Source organism: Dama dama, chromosome 3 (assembly GCF_033118175.1).
Source record: "Dama dama isolate Ldn47 chromosome 3, ASM3311817v1, whole genome shotgun sequence".
Taxonomy (NCBI): domain Eukaryota; kingdom Metazoa; phylum Chordata; class Mammalia; order Artiodactyla; family Cervidae; genus Dama; species Dama dama.
This window is the reverse complement of record NC_083683.1, coordinates 71,165,853-71,186,750: the sequence shown is the minus strand read 5'-3', so window position 1 is coordinate 71,186,750 and position 20,898 is coordinate 71,165,853. Positions and strand designations below refer to the sequence as shown.

General features: G+C 46.5%; 1 protein-coding gene across 4 annotated transcripts in view; it reads left to right on the top strand.

The window, feature by feature from the left end:
- RBMS2 (RNA binding motif single stranded interacting protein 2) overlaps nt 1-20,898 on the top strand; it is a 57,704-nt gene that overhangs the window by 31,400 nt on the left and 5,406 nt on the right. For 3 of the 4 annotated variants that reach the window (XM_061132056.1, XM_061132048.1, XM_061132062.1), the window contains 11 exons: nt 1,121-1,272; nt 5,886-5,944; nt 6,741-6,832; nt 8,193-8,350; nt 13,092-13,171; nt 13,302-13,411; nt 13,868-13,914; nt 14,064-14,157; nt 19,401-19,478; nt 19,819-19,980; nt 20,555-20,635. In XM_061132056.1, the coding sequence (XP_060988039.1) occupies nt 1,121-1,272; nt 5,886-5,944; nt 6,741-6,832; nt 8,193-8,350; nt 13,092-13,171; nt 13,302-13,411; nt 13,868-13,914; nt 14,064-14,157; nt 19,401-19,478; nt 19,819-19,980; nt 20,555-20,635 (1,113 nt within the window). The remainder of the gene's footprint in view (nt 1-1,120; nt 1,273-5,885; nt 5,945-6,740; nt 6,833-8,192; nt 8,351-13,091; nt 13,172-13,301; nt 13,412-13,867; nt 13,915-14,063; nt 14,158-19,400; nt 19,479-19,818; nt 19,981-20,554; nt 20,636-20,898) is intronic. The other variant, XM_061132061.1, reaches the window with a different exon arrangement.

Genomic DNA, 20,898 nt, shown 5'->3' with positions numbered 1-20,898 from the left:
GCAGTGAAAGCGCTGAGCCCTAATCACTAGACCTCCAGGGAGTTCCCTAGAGTCTTATATTTAGAAGAAGCAGCTTGGCTTTCTCAGCTAAGAGGAAAGGCATGCCTTAGCGAGTGACCTCTAGCAGTGATCTTCTTCTTCTGAATTCAGAAGCACTCATGATTAGAATATAGGTCATAATCTTCTTGCCTCTAAATCAGACGGTGCACTTACCATAGTAGTGACAGTGGGGGAGGTCTTGACCACTAGTATTTGATTATTGTTACTTAGATTTGTTTATTTATTTATTTGTAAGTATTATTACTTATCTACTAATTCACTGGCGATTTCAACATCATTCTTAAGTACTGCCGTTTCTAGCACTGGATGTATGACTTTGAGGTTTGTTTGCCCTGTGTTTGTCTTCTTGTCTGAAAGTTGCTTAGAAAATACACGTGCCTCGCCCCGCACTCGTGGACTGTCCCTGCCACCACGGGGGAGTGATAATTCATATTCCTCCAGCATGTGGATCGTTTTGTATGGAAAATCCTAGTGTTAGTGCTGGCAAAGAGGTGGGGACGGGGATAGGAAATAGAGGGGCGTGTCAGGAGCTGCAGTAGGTCGTGAGTCTGGGCCATTCCAGAATGCGACATTGAGTTTCTTCTTCGCTGTGTGTGGAGCTGAGGATGAACAGTGTGTTTGCAAGTGGATACAGGTGTGTCTTTGCACGTTTTTTAATGACGGAAATAGGGAAATACTAGCTCCTCTCTGTCATTTTTGAATAGAACTTAGATTTTTATTAATCTTGTCTCGTTACACAGTTTACTTAAGAGGCATACGTCAATTGTATTTCCAGCATCTGTATAATAAGAACACTTCTCTATCACAAGGTATCTTTTTTCTAGACCTTTAGCAAACGTATTTTGACCTCTCATTTTCCGTGAAAAGGCAATTAAATATTTTCTTATTCAGAGTAGAATTCCTTTAGGTTTTTTTTTTCTTCCACTTTTTAAAAACTCTTCTGTGACGTCACTGCTGTCCGGGTTTGGAATCATTCTTCCGCGGGGCCGAGACCGTCTTCACTCCTGAGCGTCTGAGCGTGTGGCTTTTCTGACCTCTGGCTCTCCGTGTCTCCCTGCAGCCATTTGTGTCCCTGACTCAGCAGATGGCACCTCCGAGTCCAGGCAGCAGCGGTGGGAGCGCGGCCAGTGACCAGCTGAGCAAGACCAACCTCTACATCCGGGGGCTGCAGCCGAGCACCACGGACCAGGATCTGGTGAAGCTCTGTCAGGCGTAAGTCGGGCGCGCGCGGGTGGGCCTCCAGGGACAGTGCAGAGCTGCTGGCGCTGGCTTCTCACCCGATGCGCTGGTCCTGAGACGCAGTGTTGTTGTGCTTCTGCCCCTATGGTGGCAGGGTTACTCAGCAGCCCCTCCTAAAGAAACCCTACGCGCCGCCAATGCGTGACGCTTTCATGTGCTTCTCTGAGCAGAGCCAGATCAGGCCGACCTGGAAAGCCTCGTTAGTACCGAGTTTGTTTCCAGCGTGTATCCAGAACCGATGGTCTTGGTGGAAAGATTTCTATCCTTACACCTTGAATAGAAATGTTCAATATCTCTAAAGATATCAATCAGAAGATAGAGTTGGCGGTGAAGATAGAAGAAAGTGGGACTAAATTGAATTATGCTCTTAGGAGAGTTTCTGCTGCTAGAGATATTTCCAGGGACCCAGAGGGGCCCTCAAACTAGTGGATAAAGAAGAATATGAAGGGAGAGTTGTCACCTGGCATTTACCCCCTAAGGATCTTTGGGGTTCTTTTGCATAGACTTGAGTCATGAGGTAGAGATAACTACCATGGAATTAGTCCAGTTAGGAAAGCCAGAAAAATTGCAAGAATGCAGAGATACCAGCTCAGTTCTATGTAGCAGAAAAATACGTGTTTCAGATCATTTATGTGGGGGAGTGCTCAGAGGCTGGTAGGATGGGGGCACTAACAGGAAGGAGAAACCGAGCTTGTTTATCTGGCTGTGCCAGGCCTTAGTTGCGGCCAGCGGGCCTTCATGCAGCACAGGGCTCTTTGGTTGCAGCACGGGTTCGCTATTGGGCCTGTGGGCTCGGTGGCTGCATCACCCAGCCTTAGCTGCTGCGAGGCGTGTGGGACCTTAGTTCCCCTACTAGGGATCAAAGCCACGTCCCCTGTGTTGGAAAGTGGATTCTTAACCTCTGGGCCAGCAGGGAGGTCCCTAAATTTACCATGGTTTAAAACTGTTGACGTATAATAAGCATACAGAAAGTGTACAAATCCCAAGTGTTTGTAGAACAGGGAATTTTCGTAAGGTGAACACATCCTTGTAGGAGTCCCTTGTGACGCAGATCAGTGGAACATTATCAGCTCTTTAGAAGCTCGCCTCCTTGTGACAGTCTCTCTCCTACCCTCAGAGGTACCTACTGCTGACCTCTGAACGGCCACTGTGGCTTGTTTGAGCGTCACATAAATATAACGATGCAGCACAGACCAGTTCATGTCTGGTTTCTTTTTCTTGGTGTTGTTTGGCAAATGCATCCACACTGTTGCCTGTGGCAAAACTTCGTTCATTCTTCTTGCTTTCTAGAATTCCATCGTAGGAATATAGCACAGTTTATTTACTTGTTCTACTGTTGCTGGATATGGGGTTGATTTCCAGTATGTGACTGTTATAGATAGGAATAATGCTGCTGTGAATCTGTGCAAGACTTTAGTTGCGTGTGTATATACATTTATATTGGTTATAGACCTAGGAGTGAAATTGCTAAATCATAGGATGTACATTTGTTCAGCTTTTGTAGATACTAGTAAATAATTTTCTGAAGCGGTCAAACTGACACAAACTCCCGTAACAGTATATGTGTGTGCCAGCTGTCCCAAATCCTGGAGAGGCTGAACATCCTTCCCCCAGAAGGCATGAGGCCTCGGAGGTACTCCGTAAATCCCTTAGTCTTCTGAAGTCGTGGTTTTGGAATTCTGTTTGCACCAGGCTGCACAGAATCAGTCTCTAAAGGCTGGATATGTGTACAACACTGGATCCTTTACCTCAGCTGACCTTGTTGGAAAAGTATTTAAATGAACTTAGGGGACTTAGTCTAGGGCTAGTAATTTTTGGGGGGAATAGGAATTGGCCAGAATGTCTTCAGGAGACATAAGAGACATGGGTTTGATCCCTGGGTTGGGAACATCCCCTGGAGGAGGGCATGGCAACCCACTCCAGTCTTCTTGCCTGGAGAATCCCCACGGACAGAGGAGCCTGGCAGACTGCAGTCCATGGGGTCACAGACTCGGACACGACTAAAGTGACTTAGCACGTGAAGGAAAAGAGTACTGTGTCGATCTGGTTCCTTGATTTCTCTACCCTTTGTTTCTTGAACTAAATATACTGTGCCACAAAGATCAATTCTGTGACTCCACAAGACAGAGGAAAAGCTCGGTTCTGCTTCACGATACTCTTAGGCTTTCATTTTGTCCTTACTGATCTTTGCCTTACCTTCTGTTGTGTCTGAGGGATGAGAATAATCAGGGTCGGCATAGAGGATGGGAGTAAGGAGCCCAGGAGGGGACCGTAAGTAGGAGTGCAGCAGAGAAAAACAGGTGCTAGATGAGTGATGATGGAAGGGCAGCTGAGAGGAGCAGGTGGGTGGAACCCTCACAGGCCTGTGAGCTGGGAGGTAAGCTCTCCAAGAATGGCGTTTCCGTGCATAGAAGGACTTCCTGCCTTTGTCCCAGCTCGCTCTCTAGGTCGTAGGGGAAGTAGCGGTGCTGGGTCCTTAGCCCTGGTGGGCAGGAAAGAGAGGCGTGGAGTCTGGAACCGGAACCCCGGGCTCTCTCTTGGAGGGGCTCCTTCCGTGGAGGAAGCAGCGCGCTCCAGCTGTTGCCAGCTGCAGTGGAAACTCTGAGCTCAGACTGCTCAGACCACAGCGAGCCCCACCCTCTGGCCTGGGTGGGGAGAGCAGCGCGTGTGTTCTCCTTCACCCCTTCCCTTGCCTAAATTTGGGGAAGAATCCAAGTATGCAGCCCAGAAGGCTTAGGATCACATCTATTCTGGCCTCCAGGGCCCTGCTTGGCTTATTCTGTCTAATCTGAGGGTCACAGAGCCCCATCAGAGCAGTCAGGGGCTGCCAAGGAGCAAAGCAAATACATCAATCATCATGTGTTCTTTAGGGATGGAATGGGAGGAAAAGTAGGGGGAAAAAAGGCTTGTTTCAGGTAATTCAGTCCCTGCCAACTGTTTCCAGTTACATTTTATCCTCCTGACTTTGTTAGTGACTCTGCTCTGTCTCTGTAATACGGTTCACCCTCCTGAAGTGGAATGTAGAGACTTCTTCCGAGTAGAACACTTCTCATGTATCCCAGAACAGTGATACTCCACTGTTCACAAGTTTGGGGCACTCCACAGGACCCCGCATAGCTAAAGTATAATTTTATTTTATTTATTTATTTTTTTAAAGTATAATGTTAAAAGGTTGAAGAATATAACTGTCTTACAAATACAGGTGAGCCTATGCCAAATATTTACTTTACTCATTAATGAGGGAACTAGCAGAATGGTAAAATGGGTTCAAAGAGCATTTGAGAGACTGAGTATCGATAGTACTGAAGAAAGAAAGTTGGAATAAGATTGCTAGGTTACAGGGAAAAATGCTTCATACCCTCTAGAACAGTAAAACAGTGACCTTTGGGATTATCTTTTCTAGTAGACAAAAATTACTTGTATCTCTACTAGATAAAAATCTACAAATTAATATGTATCTTCATAAAATCTGAACCTCACCAGTAATAAATAGCAAACCAAAGAAACATCCTTCTAGATAATAGAATATACCTTGAATGGGCCTTGTAGAGAGTGTTCCAGAATGACATTGGAAGAAGGTGAAATCCTCATTTTGCCTTATCATCAAGTTTTGGGTAATTTTCTTAACACAGCGATTGCATTTAGTCTAATGCCCAGTCCCCTCCCTAACACACTGAAATCTTGACAGATAGAAATCAGGGAATTCCTCGGTGGTCCAGTGATTAGGACTCGGGATCCTCACTGCCAGGGCGCTGGATTCAGTCCCTGGTTGGGGAACTAAAATTCCGTAAGCCCCGTGGCTCAGCCGAAAAGAGAGAGAGACGTCTTAGACACTAAAGCCCAGAAGAGAGCCATCTGGTTAAATGTTGAGGTCCTTTGGATAGAATACTATAATAATAGCAATTAGCAATGTTCAGGTGCTTTTTGGTAGACGGTAGTGCTTTGTATTCATGATCTCATTTCATATTCCCATCAATCTCTCCATTTTACAGATGGTGAGTCTGAGGCACAGAAAGATTAAATGACTTGTCCAAGATCACACATAACTAAGAGGCAGAATCAGGATTTGAATAAATGCAGTTTGGCTTAAGTTGGCCTTCAATCAGGGGGCCAGTAGAAGAGAGGAGTGGGATGTTAGAAAAGAGAAATAGATTTTCATGGGAGAAATGGTGTTTGTCCAAAGGAAGATAAGTAATTTCAGGGATTACTTTTAGTCTTCAAGGAATTCTTGCCAGAGCTCTGCCCTTGCACGCTGCTGAATGGACGTCACCAAGCTTCTTTTCCCCCAGAAGGACAGGGGTCTCTTTCTAACTAGTATCTGAGTCTTATTTGGGGGAGAAGAGAGAAATGTGTTGACAGTGTAGGGACTACAGTTACCTTATTTCTTGTAGATGCCTTTGGGGAATAGGTTTATATGAGAAGTGTGACATTTTAAATTCATTTGTTCTTATTGCTAAGGATTGAGCAAGGACAGTTTTTCCTCGTGGGAGTGAAGACAGGGCGTGGATTCCCTTAGACGCCGCAGTCTCTGTCCTCGTCTAAACCCCTTCCCCCAGATGATCACTTTTTACTTTCTTCTCCCTTAGATACGGCAAGATTGTCTCCACTAAGGCCATCCTGGACAAGACCACAAACAAGTGCAAAGGTGAGTACAGCTCCCGCCGCTGGCGGAGGACCGCCCTCCCTCGCCTCCGCCCCTCACTGCTTCAGGCCCCTGGTTCCAGGACCAGCGTGGCATCTCTCGGGTTCAGGCTTGAAAGTCAGGTAGGTATTTAGATTCTTTGGTGACCGGAGAGCTTCAGCTAAAAATGCTCTTTGGGGGACCCAAGGCTAGAAGCCTGCAGAGTGCCTTTGAGTCCTGTTCCCCTGGACCGGATGGTAGGTATGGGTACGTGAGACCATTTCTACTAGCAGAGCACTGTACATGTCTTTTATTGGTGTAGATGGGGCAACTTAGTTTTGTTGGGGGTTTGAGCAATTCTAGGTGGAGAGGGAAAGAGGGAAGGGGCTGGACGCTGGGGTGAGGAGGGGCCTCTTCCAGCAGGTGGCTGGCTATCTGCAGTGGAGAGGCTGTATTTCCTACATGCCTAGCGTTTCTGAGAGGTGGCTAGAAAAGAGGAGGGAGTTCTTTTGGAAATAGAGGGGGCCGTCAGTTACTAGAGGAGCCTAGCTCTTGAAACCTTGGATTTTCTTAGGGGAGAGGGAGGAAGGCAAGGATTCCCCAAAGACCTTGTGGCCCTTGGCATTCTTAGCTGCAAAGTAGACCAACTCTTACAGGGTTTGGGGAGCCCAGGGATAACCACCTGCCACCTCTTAATCTCTCTTCCTCCCTGCCACTTCTGTCATGTGGGTCGTGACTCTTCCTCTGTTCCCTGGAAAGCCTGGGCCTCCTCCCTCCCTCACACCTCCTCCCTCCCAGTGCTGCTGTTTCCCTCCTCCAGGCTACGGCTTTGTGGACTTTGACAGCCCTTCAGCCGCACAGAGAGCGGTAACAGCGCTGAAGGCCAGTGGTGTGCAAGCGCAGATGGCAAAGGTGAGGGTCCTACCCCCGTCTGCTCCTCTGAGAGGTGGTAGTTAGCCTCCAAGGTGTCCAGAGGGTTTAAGAGCCATGTGGTTGAAGGGCAAGGGCTTTCTGCCGTGCGTTTTGACTATATCCAGTCTCAATCAGGGCCCCACCGAGTGCCTCTCCTGCTGGCGGAAGGCGGTATTCAGAACCCATGGCAGGTGGCTCTGTCAGCTCTCTTCCTTTCATCAAGTATTATAAGCAGGCAGGAGGGTCCAGAGGCGTCTTCCCTTCCTCCAGCTGTTTCCCTCTCTCTACCCTGGTCCCACTTCCCTACCAAACAGCTTGTGGTATTTTTGCAACATTCTCTGAAGAAGCCAGTTGTGCAACTCCAAAGTTCAGAACAATGCTTCCCACCCCCCAGCGCTGTTCCCTGAGGAAGGGGCGGGTGGTGTGTAGGGCGTGGAGGGGCAGATGCTGCAGAGAGAAAGGAAACTGTCCCTTCCTTTCTCCCATCTGTCTGCAAGTTTTTTTATTTTCATTTGGGCCACTAGAAAGCCAGAGACTTTTCCTTTCCAAAGTCATTGTGAATCCCTGAGAGGGGCTGATGCAGCAGGCCTGCCGCCGTCCTTTTCTGTAATGGTTGAAGAAAAAGGAGCCCTGAAAGGAGAGGCAGGTGAGGGAGTCAGGTTGCAGGTGGCCCACGGTCAGGGCAGGGTGACGGCTTAAACTTCGCAGCCCAGCGCTGGGAAGTTGCCGTTTTCCAGTCTGCCCCCTGGAGGTGCTCTCGCAGCTCTTCTTTCTGGAGAAAACCCCTCTGATGGGGGAGCGGCTTCAGCCTCCGGTGAGACTGGAGCTTCCGGGGCTCCGTGCTGACCCGTGAGCTGTGAGCTGACCCTCGCTGCAGCCCCCAGCACTGTCCTTCTCTCCCCTCTCCTCTTCCAGCGCTCCCTCCATCAGGGAGTGTACAGACATTCCTCCTACGGGAGTCTGCTGTGGCCGGAAGAGGGGGAGGGAGATTACTCACAACAATCCAGCCCAGGAAGCGAAGGCAGTCCCGGAGAATCCAGCCCCTGGGGCAGGCTGCTGGGTGGAGAGGGGAGTGCTGCTGGCCTGGCTCTTAAAGCGACAGCCGGAGCCCCGTCCGTGACTTGTCTCACGGGCTCCTGCAGCGCTGGAAATGGTCGGCCTCTGGGGTTTCGGCCTGGACTCAGCACATAGCCCGTGCCCCGTGGCAGTGGGACGAGGTGTTCCGGACGGCTGCTGAGATTCTCTGGTCAGTCATCCCTTCCTCCTCTCTCTTTTCTGAAATGTCACTTTGTGAATAATGGCTGAGGGTGGGAGAGGGTTAAGAGATACGAAATCCATTTTTTCACTTCTATTTCCATAGCAACAGGAGCAGGACCCCACAAACTTATACATCTCCAACCTCCCGCTGTCCGTGGATGAGCAGGAGCTGGAGGGGATGCTGCAGCCCTTCGGCCAGGTCGTCTCCACTCGGATCCTGCGCGACACCAGCGGGGCCAGCAGAGGGGTCGGCTTTGCTAGGTGAGAGAGGCCGAGAATGGCAAATGATGACGTTAATAAAGGATGTCACATAGAAGGTCGTCAAAAAGTCTGTGTCCTGCTCCCCCCGGGACCAAAACACTGGCCAGCAGTTCTTGACAGTAAATCAAAAGTTCTTTTAATTATAGGTCACAGGACTCAAAAAAACTATTTGCTCTCAAATCTCTATGCTTTTGCCACTATTTCCTGTTACTCTAGCCTTTGTTCCTTTGATCTAGAGCTAAGCAGAACAGAAGATTATGATTCTGTATCCTGTTTTAGTTTCCTGAGTATTTCTCATCCTATTGTCTCATTTGGGCTTGCCTGGTGACTCAGACGGTAAAGAATCTGCCTGCGATGCAGGAGACCCAGGTTCGATCCCTGGGTTGAGAAGATACCCTGGAGAAGGGAATGGCAACCCATTCCAGTATTCTTGCTTGGAGAATTCCATGGACAGAAGAGCCTGTCAGGCTACAGTTTATGGAGTTGCAGAGAGTCAGACACAACTGAGCAAACTTCTGTCTGTCTACCTCATTTACTCTATGAAATAAATATTTTTTATTAAAAAAAAAAAAACTTTATTGATAGTAAATGCAGTGAAATTCAATTTAACTATACAGTTTGAGTTTTTACTTATGTACGTAGTTTTTTTAATTTTTAAAAAATTGGAGTATAGTTCCTTATAATATTGTTGAAATAAATACTAATTCTCTATTTTATGGAAAAGAAAACCAAAGTTCTCAATATGAAGTGATTTGCTCAAGGTCTCAGGAGTGGGTGGTAGAGTGGAGCCCTTACCCTCGTGACTTCAAAATAGGTAGGATTAAGTGGAAGATCTGGTCTACCTTTTCAGCTCTGTTGAGAGCCTTAAATTCTCCATCCAGCTCTACCACTAACTGCCCTTGTGGTATCAGACCTTTATGAGCCTTGGTTACCCTGTGAAGTAGAGGTTTAGATGAGTGATTTTCTTTTTTTAGAAAAATTAATTTGTTTATTTTAATTGGAGGATAGTTACAGTATAGTGATGGTGTCTGCCTTGCATCCGCACGAATCAGCTATAGGCACACACGCGTCCCCGACCCTGGACCCGGCTCCCTCCTCCGTCCCCACCTGCCCCCGGGCTGTCCCCGAGCCCTGCGGTGGGTGCCCTGCGGCGCGCGTCTCTCCAGCCCTGGCCTCCGAGTGTTCGCGGGCAACGTGTGTATTTCAGGGCTGGTCTCTGAAACCAGCCACCCTCCCGCCGGGTCCAGCGCCTCCTCTGCGGCCCTGCAGGCGGCTCGCCGGCGCCGGCTCTCTAAGCTGTCTGCTGGAGCCGTCGGCTCTCCAGGCGCCTTCCGTGGGGGGCTCCGGCTTTCCCCAGCCCACTCAGGAAACGGTTTTTATTCAAGGTTTTGCTTGAAAGGAGATTCTGATGCCCTTCTGAAAAGCCCTGGACCACGTGGTCTGAAAGTCCTTTCTTTTATGATATCTCGCCTGGTCCCAGGACACCGCTCTCCTCGGCAGCCTTCAGACCTCGGGAGCGTGGCGTGGACCTTCCCCAGCCCGCTCGAGCCCGCTGGCGCCTCCTGCTGGTGACCCCTGTGTAACGAAAGGAGTTTCTGCGGCTTGCCATCAAGCTTTTTTGCTCCCACCCGCGCTTCAAGCAGAAGCTCCATCTCGTCGCCGTAACTTTTTTGGCCCTCAGTTCAGTTCAGTCGCTCAGTCGTGTCCGGCTCTTTGCGACCCCGTGAACCGCAGCACGCCAGGCCTCCCTGTCCATCACCAGCCCCCAGAGACCGCCCGAACCCACGTCCATCAAGTCGATGATTCCATCCAGCCATCTCTTTCTGTCGTCCCCTTCTCCAAAAGAAATACTTAACAGTTTAATTTATCAAGTAATTAAATGGTCTAAACATTCAAGAAATGTTTACCATTTTAACAGCTTTGTAGTTATTTGAAAAATACATTGAAAGAGAAAATATTTTTATCTCCTTCTTTAAATAACTGTACTTTGAGTGGATGTGGGCCTGTCGGACGCTGCACAGTTCTCAAACCGTGGAATCATACTGAACAAGGACACCCTCATTTCCTGTTACACAGTGGTTTTCTTACGGTACTTGCTTTTGTCATAGCAACTACTGAAAAACCAGATTGTGGAAATATTGAACTGTTTAGAGTCAGTAGTCTTTACGATAAATAGCCAATAAGTGTTGCTGTATTTTCTTCAGAAAGCTGAAGTATCCCTTGCTACGCCTCTCTGAGCTCATCACGATGACCCAGGGTGCCTCAAAGCCCAGTTTAGGAACTATGGCTTTGAAGTCTTGAAAAGCCATGAAATCTCTTGTATATTTCTACATTAATAACTTCAAATTTTCTTCATACCTTTAGATTCTACAAAGTATAATTTCCAGCAAATTATAAATCTTATGTTAATAATATTTACATAGTGTTAGTAATAATTTAGACTATGTTAGTCTAAGTAAAACTGTCATACTATTTTAAAATATATCCAAATGAAATCTAAATGTAGCAATTTAATACACAAAATCATTTCAAAAATACATGGGGCATTTCTTTGTTTTAAGTCACAACTCTTAAATAATTGTTACAGTATTCCTTTCTCTCTTGATCTTTATTGCCATCTTATTTCCCTACAGAGTTGTATTTTAGTTTAAAATATTTTTATAGCTGAAAGTCTTTGTACGGATCATTCTGCTATACTTCTCTGCAACAAAAATATAAACTTATTTTTTTCTTGTGGCTCTGAATCTTTATGCATTAATCCATAAGGAAATTATCTTTATAAATAGTGCACAGTTGCCCCAAACAACATAAATATATTTAAATGTTGATACAAAGTTGTTTTACATGAAACAAATTTTATTGGAAATGCTTCTTTTAGCTTTTTATAATTAAATCATGTAGCCATCAGTGACGATTGTTTATTGCTCTAACAAGACAGAATTTAATGTCCATTCTATTTGTATTTTGTTTTCATGGTAAGGAACCTTGTTCACATAAATAAATGGGAATGGAAAGAGTTTTGCTAAAATAGGAATTGTTTGAGTTCCTTCTGAATTATATGCCAAGAGCCAGGGTGATCTGTCATCAAAATTGACTTGTTTTAATGTGTCAGTGGACAACTTGTTGATTCCTTTAGCTTTGTGGGAAGGAAGAATTGGAAACAGGTAACTTAAAAAAACACTTTGTAACTCAGTCCTCAGTGCTTCCTGTTGAGCTCTGGGATGAGTTGGAAGTAAGCAGAGCTGAGTAGTTGTGAAAGGGGCCCTCAGCCTCCATCATTAGTGAGATGAACTCCCTCAGACACATCTGTTCTAGGACAGAGTTCATGAGGAAGTTGAATTCCTGAAAGTGATTCTTTTAAAACCCTACATGCCTGTCACCCTTTTGAAAGACTCAAGAGTAGGAGTAACCCAACTAAACACTATTTGCTCTAGAATGCTCCGCATGCTTTTCACTAGGGGGTTCCATTTAAGGTCTTTTTCTAGTAACGGCCAACATGGAGCTTGTTCAAATCTTTGGTGGTTATTGGCATAGAAAATATGCTGACTGACTTTAAATGTGGGAAAGGGGGAAAATACTGTCCGTGTCTTACGTAGATCTTCATATGATTTATCGAACACATTTATACACATTATCTCATTTGAGCCCTGTGTGGTAAGGTAGACGGAGATTTGAAGCAGAAATGAGGAATGAGTCCGGAGGACTTCCGTGCATGTTCTAACTCACAGAGCCTGTGAGTGGTGACCAGGCACCACTAATTCCTTACTCATTTTCTCTTTCCCCAACAAGACACTGTAGCTGCGTAGCTTCTAACATTGTTCTATCACCATAAACCCTGTCTTAATACTCTTTGTTCCTACAAAGTCATGAAATCTTTTTTTCCCTGTTTAAAAAATAATTGAAGGATAGTTGGATTACAGTGTGGTGGTAGTTTCAGGCGTGCAGAAAAGTGGCTTATATATTTTTCATATGTATGTGTGCACATGCACACGTCTGTCTTTTTCATACTCCTTTCCATTTGGCTTATTACAGGATACTGGACATTGTTTCCTGTGTTCCACAGTAGGACACTGTTCATCTGTTTTACATTTAGTAATTTGTGTCTGCTCACCTCACACCCCTAATAAGCCTCCCTCCCGCAACTCATGAAATCTTAAGGAGGTTATCGGTAGCTAATTAGACCTTTATAATTATAACCAGAGCAAAAAAATAGATATTGGCCAACTCTTAGCTTGTACGGCTTTATCAGAGTGAAGGAGCAGGGAAATTCCCTGCTGGTGCAGCGGTTCAGACTCAGCCCTTTCATTGTTGTGACTTGGGTTCGATCCCTGGTCAGGAAAGTAAGATTACGCAAACAGAGCCAAAAAAACCTAGGAAAGTTTCCATTAGGAATTTTGTAATAAAAAATAATGGTAACAGCCACTGTTTACTGTGTTCTGATTCAGGAACCCAGACACAAACTGAGTGCGAGACCCTCCCATCATGTCTTTGGAATAGTCGTGGCGTGCAGACCCCCAGTATTCCTTTCAGGACCCCTAGAGGAACCAGTTGCGAAAACCTTCATCAGAAGCTGGGGTTGCTTCTCTCAGATGCCCTTGACTTTGTGTGGAGGAAGCCCCGTTTCTGTAGTGACAATTCCTGGAGCATTTGTGGGGCTGGGAACGTAAGAGCTTTCTCTTTGAATGTAGGGAGGGTATAGATCCTGGAGAAGCTAGACCCTAACTCCTCTTGTGCTCCTTAGGATGGAGTCCACAGAGAAGTGTGAAGCCATCATCACCCACTTTAATGGAAAATATATTAAGACACCCCCTGGAGTACCAGGTGAGGCATCTGGGAATCAGGCTGAGAGGGCACAGGTTATGACTTCTGTGAAGATTCTGGAGGCTTTTGCATGAGTGAACGGGCTAAGTGAGGTGGGACTCAGCTGCCTGTCTGCTTTCTCTCTCGGCAGCCCCATCTGATCCCTTGCTTTGCAAATTTGCTGATGGGGGTCCAAAGAAACGACAGAGCCAAGGAAAATTTGTGCAGAACGGACGGGCCTGGCCAAGAAATGGAGACATGGTAAGAGGCCCTCTCAGAGAAGAGACCACTGGTGACGTTAAAGGGGAAGGGGTCGGACTTCCACGGCAGTTCAGCGGGTGGGGCTCTTCTGTTCCACTGCAGGGAAGGCAGGTTCGATCCCTGGCCGGGGAACTAAGATCCTGCGTGCCGAATGGGGATGCCAAGAGAGAAAAAGCAGGAGTGGGAATTTGCATGGCTTGATTCCTGGGGTGGGCTTGAGAGCTCTAGTATGTAAGTGAGCAATGCCGGCTGCTTCGCACACGCTTCGGTGTGAATGGGATTGTGCCCCCCCCCGCCCCCCAGCACAAGCAGGCACAGCCCGGAGCGGTTACTGTGGGGGCCAGTCCAGGCTTGGCTGTGAACCAGTGGAGCCAGACGCGTCCCCGGCCGTGAGCTCTGGGCCAGTCCTGTTCACACCTAAGCGCTCACGGCGCGCCCTGTGTTCTTTCTCTCTAGGGCGGCATGGCTTTGACCTATGACCCCACCACGGCTCTTCAGAACGGGTAAGGGTGTCGTCTGTGAACGGCCCGCCTGAAAACGACACCGCCGCGTGTCCAGGCCTTCGCGTGGTTTACCTTGATGTTCGTGGCTGTATCTGCCGGGGGGGCCCCGGCCTTGCTGTCTGCCCTGCTGACGTGGTCCCCTCCTGCAGGTTTTACCCCGCTCCTTACAACATCACCCCCAGCAGGATGCTGGCTCAGTCTGCACTGTCCCCGTATCTTCCGTCTCCTGTGACGTCGTATCAGGTACGCTCATGCCCGGAAGAGGGCTCGGGGTTTGCCCTGCCGTCGTGATTTAGGCTGGACACAAATCGCTGTTTTTTCCATTGTTTCCTTTGCACAGATTATATGCAGACAGTTTCACATAAAAGTGTAGCGCGTGATCACCTCCCACGCGTCCAGGCTGTTGTGGAAGCACCCTTTATACCCTGCCCACCATTCCCACAGCAAACCCATGTCAGTTTCCTGCTAGTTTCCCCTTTTTTGTCATTTTCATATACATATAAATATATGGTTTTGGAAGTCATTGTTTATGTTATAAAAACTTGCCATATTAAATGTCCTTTTTACACTTTTCCCACATACACCAGTGACTCTCCAGGCGTGGTCCCTGGACCTGTAGTATCAGCGCTATCTGGGGGTTTGTAGAAACAAATTCTTGGAGTCTACCCTAGATCCAGAGGAACTCTGGGGGATGAGTCCTCCCAGCCTGAGATTTAACAAGCACTCCAGGTGGTTCTGTGCAGCTCTGTCCTAATTATTTCTCCTTTAATAGTCACATTATAGTTCATGCTGCGTAAACACCAGAATTCTTTCACTAGACCCCCGTGAAGGGCATTCTTGGATTTCAGTTTTTTTCTGGTGCAAACGATGCTTTGGTGAACATGCCTTTGCCTGCGTCCTCACAGATGAGTGCTTTTGTTTCTGGGGGCTCGAGTCCAGGGGTGAGGTTGTAAGGTGGAATGATACACAGACTTTTGGCTTTATAGATGTTACAGATGTCTTTCCACAAAGGCTGTGCCAATTCCTATTTCCACTGGCCACAGATGGGAGTACCCATTTCCCTCCAGCCAGAGGGGGCATTGCTCTTGTAAAGCTTTTCCTATCTTGGTAGGTGTAAAGTACGATCTTGCTTTAATTTGCACTTCCCTGACTGAAGCTGAGTTTAAGCATTTTTTGATCATATTTTGATTTGTTCTTTCCGGATTACTCTTCATACACTTGGCCCATTTTCCTGTTTATTAGTTCTTTTCCCATCAGCTTATAAAAACCATCAGTGTTACTGGGACATCTCTGTCGGTCCAGTGGCTGAGACTTCGTGCTTCCAGGGCCGGGGGCCGAGGTTCTGTCCCTGGGTGGGAACGAGACCCCACTGGTCACAAGCAGAGCTCCTGCCTGCTGCAGCAAGTTGCAAGTAAGGCCTGGCACCGCCAAGTGAAAAACAAGACCAGACCTCCACAGTGCGTGCCCATCCCGTGGGACGCTCTGCAGGCTGGAGGGATTTATCTCTCAGTTACCCACATGCGCTTGTCAGACTGTCTCCTGGCTGGCTTCTGGGCAAGGAAGCAGGCTCAGCTATGGTTGTTTATCACGTGCTTTAAAAAAAACAAAAAACTGTCAATATTATTAGAATTTCCCTGGTGTTCCTGTGGTTAAGACTCTGAGTTCCCAGTGCAGGGGGCACCGTTTCAGTCCCTGGTCAGGGAACTAAGATCCTGCATACCTGGCAAAAAAAAACAACAACAAAAACACCAGCTATTATAAGTACTAATCTTCTGAATGTTATCTTTGTTACAAGTTTTTTTCCGAATTTTTTTTCCCACTGACTTTGTGGTCCTCAAACTTCAGCTGTGCATCAGAATCATTTGGGGAGCTCATTCAGGTCAGTTCAGTCTCTCAGTCGTGTCCGACTCTTTGCGACCGCATGGACTGCAGCACGCCAGGCTTCCCTGTCCATCACCAACTCCCGGAGCTTGCTCACACTCATGTCCATCGAGTCATTGATGTCATTAAACCTAGGTCAGAGAGCTTATTAAACGTACGGGGCACCACGCTGAGAATTTCTGATTTAGCAAGTCTAGGGCGAGAGGTGTTTGTATTTCTAACAGGTTCCCAGGTATTGCTCTTGCTGCTGGTCCAGAGAGCATACTTTGGGAATCATTAGTTTTTGCTATATACAAAAGTTTAACATTTGTATATAGTTAAATATGTCTGCTTTTTATTTATATTTTTTTACTTACAGCTTTTGAATTTCTTAATTCAAAAGGTCTTCCCAGTCTGTATGTTGTTCATGTGGTCCCCAAGATTTATTTCACTGTTTTACATTTAAATGTATAGTTACCAGGAATTTATGTTTGTAATATGACATAAGCTAGGGGTCCTATTGTATTCCCTTCAAAGTACTCACCAGTTGTGAATTCACCAGTAGCACCAAATTATTAAATAATCCATCCTTTTCCTGGGCTTCCCTGGTGGCTCAGCCGGTAAAAAAATCTGCCTGGAATGCCAGAGACCTGGGTTTGATCCCTGGGTTGGGAAGATCCCCTAGAGGAGGGCATGGCAACCCACTCCAGTATTCTTGCCTGAAGAATCCCCATGGACAGAGGAGCCTGGCGGGCTACAGTCCATGGGGTTAAAAAGTCAGACATGACTGAGCAACTAAACACATCCTTTTCCCACTGAATAGAGATGCCACCTTTGTCATATAATAAACACTGGAATTTTTTTCTGCATCCTTCATCCTTTTCCAGTGATCATTGTATCTGTTCCTATTTCAATAATACATTAATTTGATTACAGTGGCTTTCATAGTATGTTCTAACATTTAATAAGATAAAACCTCCACTCTCCTTTTCATACTTTCCTTTGCTTTTTTTGGCATCTGTTACACTGTGTAAGTTTGTGATCATTTTATCTAATTTTTAAAAACCTGTGAGGGAGGGCTTTAATTGAAATTACTTTATATCTATATATTTGTTTAAGAGCATTGACTACTTAAAATGTACAGTCTTTTCACCTGAGATGTATTTCTTTTCATATTCTCAAATCTTTGTTATGTCCTTCAGTAGGATTTTAATTTTGTTTATGTAGGTCTATACATTTTATCTGGAGAAGGCAATGGCACCCCACTCCAGTCCTCTTGCCTGGAAAATCCCATGGATGGAGGAGCCTGGTGGGCTGCAGTCCATGGGGTCGCTAAGAGTCGGACACAACTGAGCGACTTCACTTTCACTTTTCACTTTCACACATTATAGAAGGAAATGGCAACCCACTCCAGTGTTCTTGCCTGGAGAATCCCAGGGACAGGGGGGCCTGGTGGGCTGCCGTCTATGGGGTCGCACAGAGTCAGAGACGACTGAAGTGACTTAGCAGCAGCAGCATACATTTTATCATCATCTTTAGGTGCTTATTGATACACTGAAGAGAGGTTATTGATTTATGTTCATCTATTTTGCTCACTTGGCAAATCCTCTCATTACTATTAGTAATTTTTTAACTTAAATCTCTTAGGTTTTCTAGGTATGCAGTTATATCACTGATGCAAAATAATAGTTCTCTTCTCCATTTCGATTTTATGCCAGTTGTATCCCAGTTGTATCTGACTCTGCTACCTAATAGGTCACCATAATTGCAGTGTTTTTAATGTGGGTTAATGCTTGCAGCTAAGTTTTTGGTAATAGCCTTTAATATATGTGAGTAGTTTCTTTTTAGTCTCTATTTTATTTTGTGATATTTTTTAAAATTTGTTTTTTGGTTGTAACTCTCGGCTCTCAGAACCTTAGTTCCCCAACCAGGGATTGAACCCAGGTCATGGCAGGAAAAGGTCTGAGTCATAGCCACTGGACCTCTAGGGAATTCCCTACTTCATGATTTTTTTTTAAGTAAATGGCTGTTGGATTTTATAAAATGTCTTTTCAGCGTCTACTATTACACTGACTTTTTCCTTCAATTTTGACATGTTTGTAGAGTTTCTGATTTTGAACAATCCCTACATTTGTGGAATAGACCTACTTGTTTATCAAGATTCATTTCTAACTTCTCATTGCTTTTTTACTTTTAAAGTTGAGATATAAATTACAGACTATAAAAGTTTGCTTTCTTAGAGTATACTAGTCAGTAGTGTATATTTATAGAATTATGCAACCATCACTATTATCTAATTCCAGAATATTTTCACTACCTCAGAAAGAAACTCTGTGCCCATTAGTAGTCATTCCCCATTCTTCCTTGCCCCTGGCAACCACTGACACACTTTCTGTATCTATAGGTTTGCCTATTCTGGGCATACGGTGAAAGTGGAAGCTTATAGTAAATGTCTCTCGGGTCTGGGCTCTTTCACTGAGCGTATTTTCGAAGTCTGTTCACGTGTAGCATGTGTCAGCGCTTCATTCTTTTTACGACTGAATCATGCTCCGCTGTATGGACACGCCCCATTTTGTTAATCTCTTTATCAGTTGATGGTCGTTTGAGTTGTTTCTACTGTTTGGCTCTTATGAATAATAATATTCATCGTATTATTGGGTGATACTGCTATGAACTTTTGTGCACGATTTTTGTGTGGACGTATGTTTTCATTTCTCTAGGGTATATACCTAGGAGTGAAATTGCTCAGTACCTATTAACTCTTTGAGGAACTGCCAAACTGTTTTCCAAGGTCACTGTATCATTGTACATCCCCACCTGCAGTGCATAACATTTGTTATTCAGTCCTTTTAAAATTGTAGCCGTCTCAGTGGGTGTGAAGTCCTATCTCATTGTGACTTTGGTTTATATCTCCCTAGTGACTAGGGGCTTCCCTGGTGGATCAGCGGTGAAGAATCTGCCTACAATGCCAGAGATGCGGGTTCGATTGCTGAGTCAGGAAGATCCCTTGGAGGAGGTAATGGCAACCCGCTCTGGTATTCTTGCCTGGAGAATCCCAGGGACAGAGGAGCCTGGTGGGCCACAGTCCCTGGGGTCGCAAAGAGTGGACGCAGCTGAGTGACTAAGCGCAGCGGGGCAGTGACTAGTGATGAGCCTTTGACTGTGCTTGTTGGCCGTTTGTGTATCTTCTCAGAGAAGTACCTACTCAGATTCTTAGCCCATTTTAAAATTGGGTTACTTGAACTGTAAGAGTGGTTAATATTTTTAAAATATCCTTAAATATTTCTATTTTCTAAGGAGGCACTGAGATTGAAATTGTTAGTCACTCAGTCGTGTCTGACTCTTTGCGGCCCCATGGACTGTAGCCTGCCAGGCTCCTCTGTCCATGGAATTCTCTCCGCAAGAACACTGGAGTGGGTTGCCATTCCTTTCTCCAGGGAATTTTTTGCACCCAGGGATCGAACCCGGGTCTCCTGCATTGCAGGCAGATTCTTTACCATCTGGGCCACCAGGGAAGCCCCACACTCCAAACTCAGTTGTGTTTTGCTGAAAATTCTCACATCATTGGGTGAAATAATAGTCTCCAGGAAGTTAACATTTTGTCTGTTTATTTTTGCTTGCATTAGAGAGTGACTCAGACATCTCCTCTACAAGCACCTAACCCGTCTTGGATGCACCACCCCTCATACCTCATGCAGCCCTCAGTGAGTGTTGAGAAGTGGGCAAAAGCCAAAGTGGCAATTTGATGTAAAAGAGAACAGTGGGGTTTGATGAGAGGAGGTGTGGGTGTGAGTCCTGGCTCAGTCTCCGGTGTAACCAGGTGTCTGAGCTGAAATTCTGTGAGTTTGCTGTTCTTAGACCAGGATGCCTCCAGACCGGTGGGCAGAGCGCATGCTCCTGCTGCAGGGCCGGGTGGTTGCTTGCCTGTCGTTTTCCAGGATTTGTAAATGTCTGTCATCAGTGGTTCTGGTCGCCGTGAACCACTGCTTCCCGCAGCCTCACAGGATGCTGCCAACTAACTTTGCCCTTTGTTGCTGCTTCTAGGGTTCAGTTCTGACACCAGGAGTGGACCATCCCATTTCTCTCCAGCCTGCCTCCATGGTGGGACCTCTTACCCAGCAGCTGGGCCACCTCTCTCTCAGCAGCACGGGCATGGTAAAGCAGGATATTCCTCTTACAAACTCCTGCCACACAAGGAACACCTGTGTAAGGCTCTCAGGTTTAAATACTCTTGGATAGGGATGGGAATCACTTCACTGTCATCGACGACACACTCCGAAAAGGAGATGAACTGAAAAAGGGTCAGTCTGTGAGCAAGGAATGCAGCCTTCTACTCTGAAACTCATTTGTTTTAACTGATTCCTACTCATGTAACTAAAGGATCAGTGCTTCTGTCTACATATTATCAAGGAGGGGTTCACACACATTTCCTGAAAGCCTTATCAGAACAGTAATAGGAAGAATGGGCGAAGCCCGTTAGGTTTCTCGAAGCTCGGGTGAGTTTGGTTTGTGGAGGAGTGCTTAAAGCAGAGGGGCCTTGGGCTGAGAAAAGGCAGAAGATGGGGCAGGAGGAAGAGCCGCCGTGTAGGTAGAAGTCTGTCTTAGCCCGTGGACTGCAGAGCCTGTCTCAGCCGGCGGACTGCAGGGTCATCACGTGCTTTTAAAAAGCACAATTGGGTTAGCCTCTCTGGAGAGGGAACACGGGCACTTCTGGCTCCCCAGGTGTTTTAAGGGTAGCCAAGGGTCACTGCTCCGAGCCTGTCAATGCGTCTCGTTCCAGTACGTGCCGGCCGCTGCAGCGCTGCAGGGGGCTTACATCTCCCAGTACACGCCGGTGCCTGCTTCCAGCGTTTCAGTTGAGGTAAGAACTTTATTGTCTCCTGGGGTTGAAGACTGGAAGGTGATCAGAGGCAGGTTTTCCACTGGTCACAGTCTTCCTCTGGCGGTGTCGCTGATTTCTGTGTTCGTGTGTGAAGAACGCAGGAGGAGAGACTTAGCCAGGCTCTTCCTCTCGTTTAGCCGGGCAGCAGTTCATCCCAGGGCACTGGCTTGCGTTGACCGTGTGCCCTGGGATGAGGACAGGCTGCTCTGACGTTGGGGACGTGGCGCTGTGAGTGCGCGTGT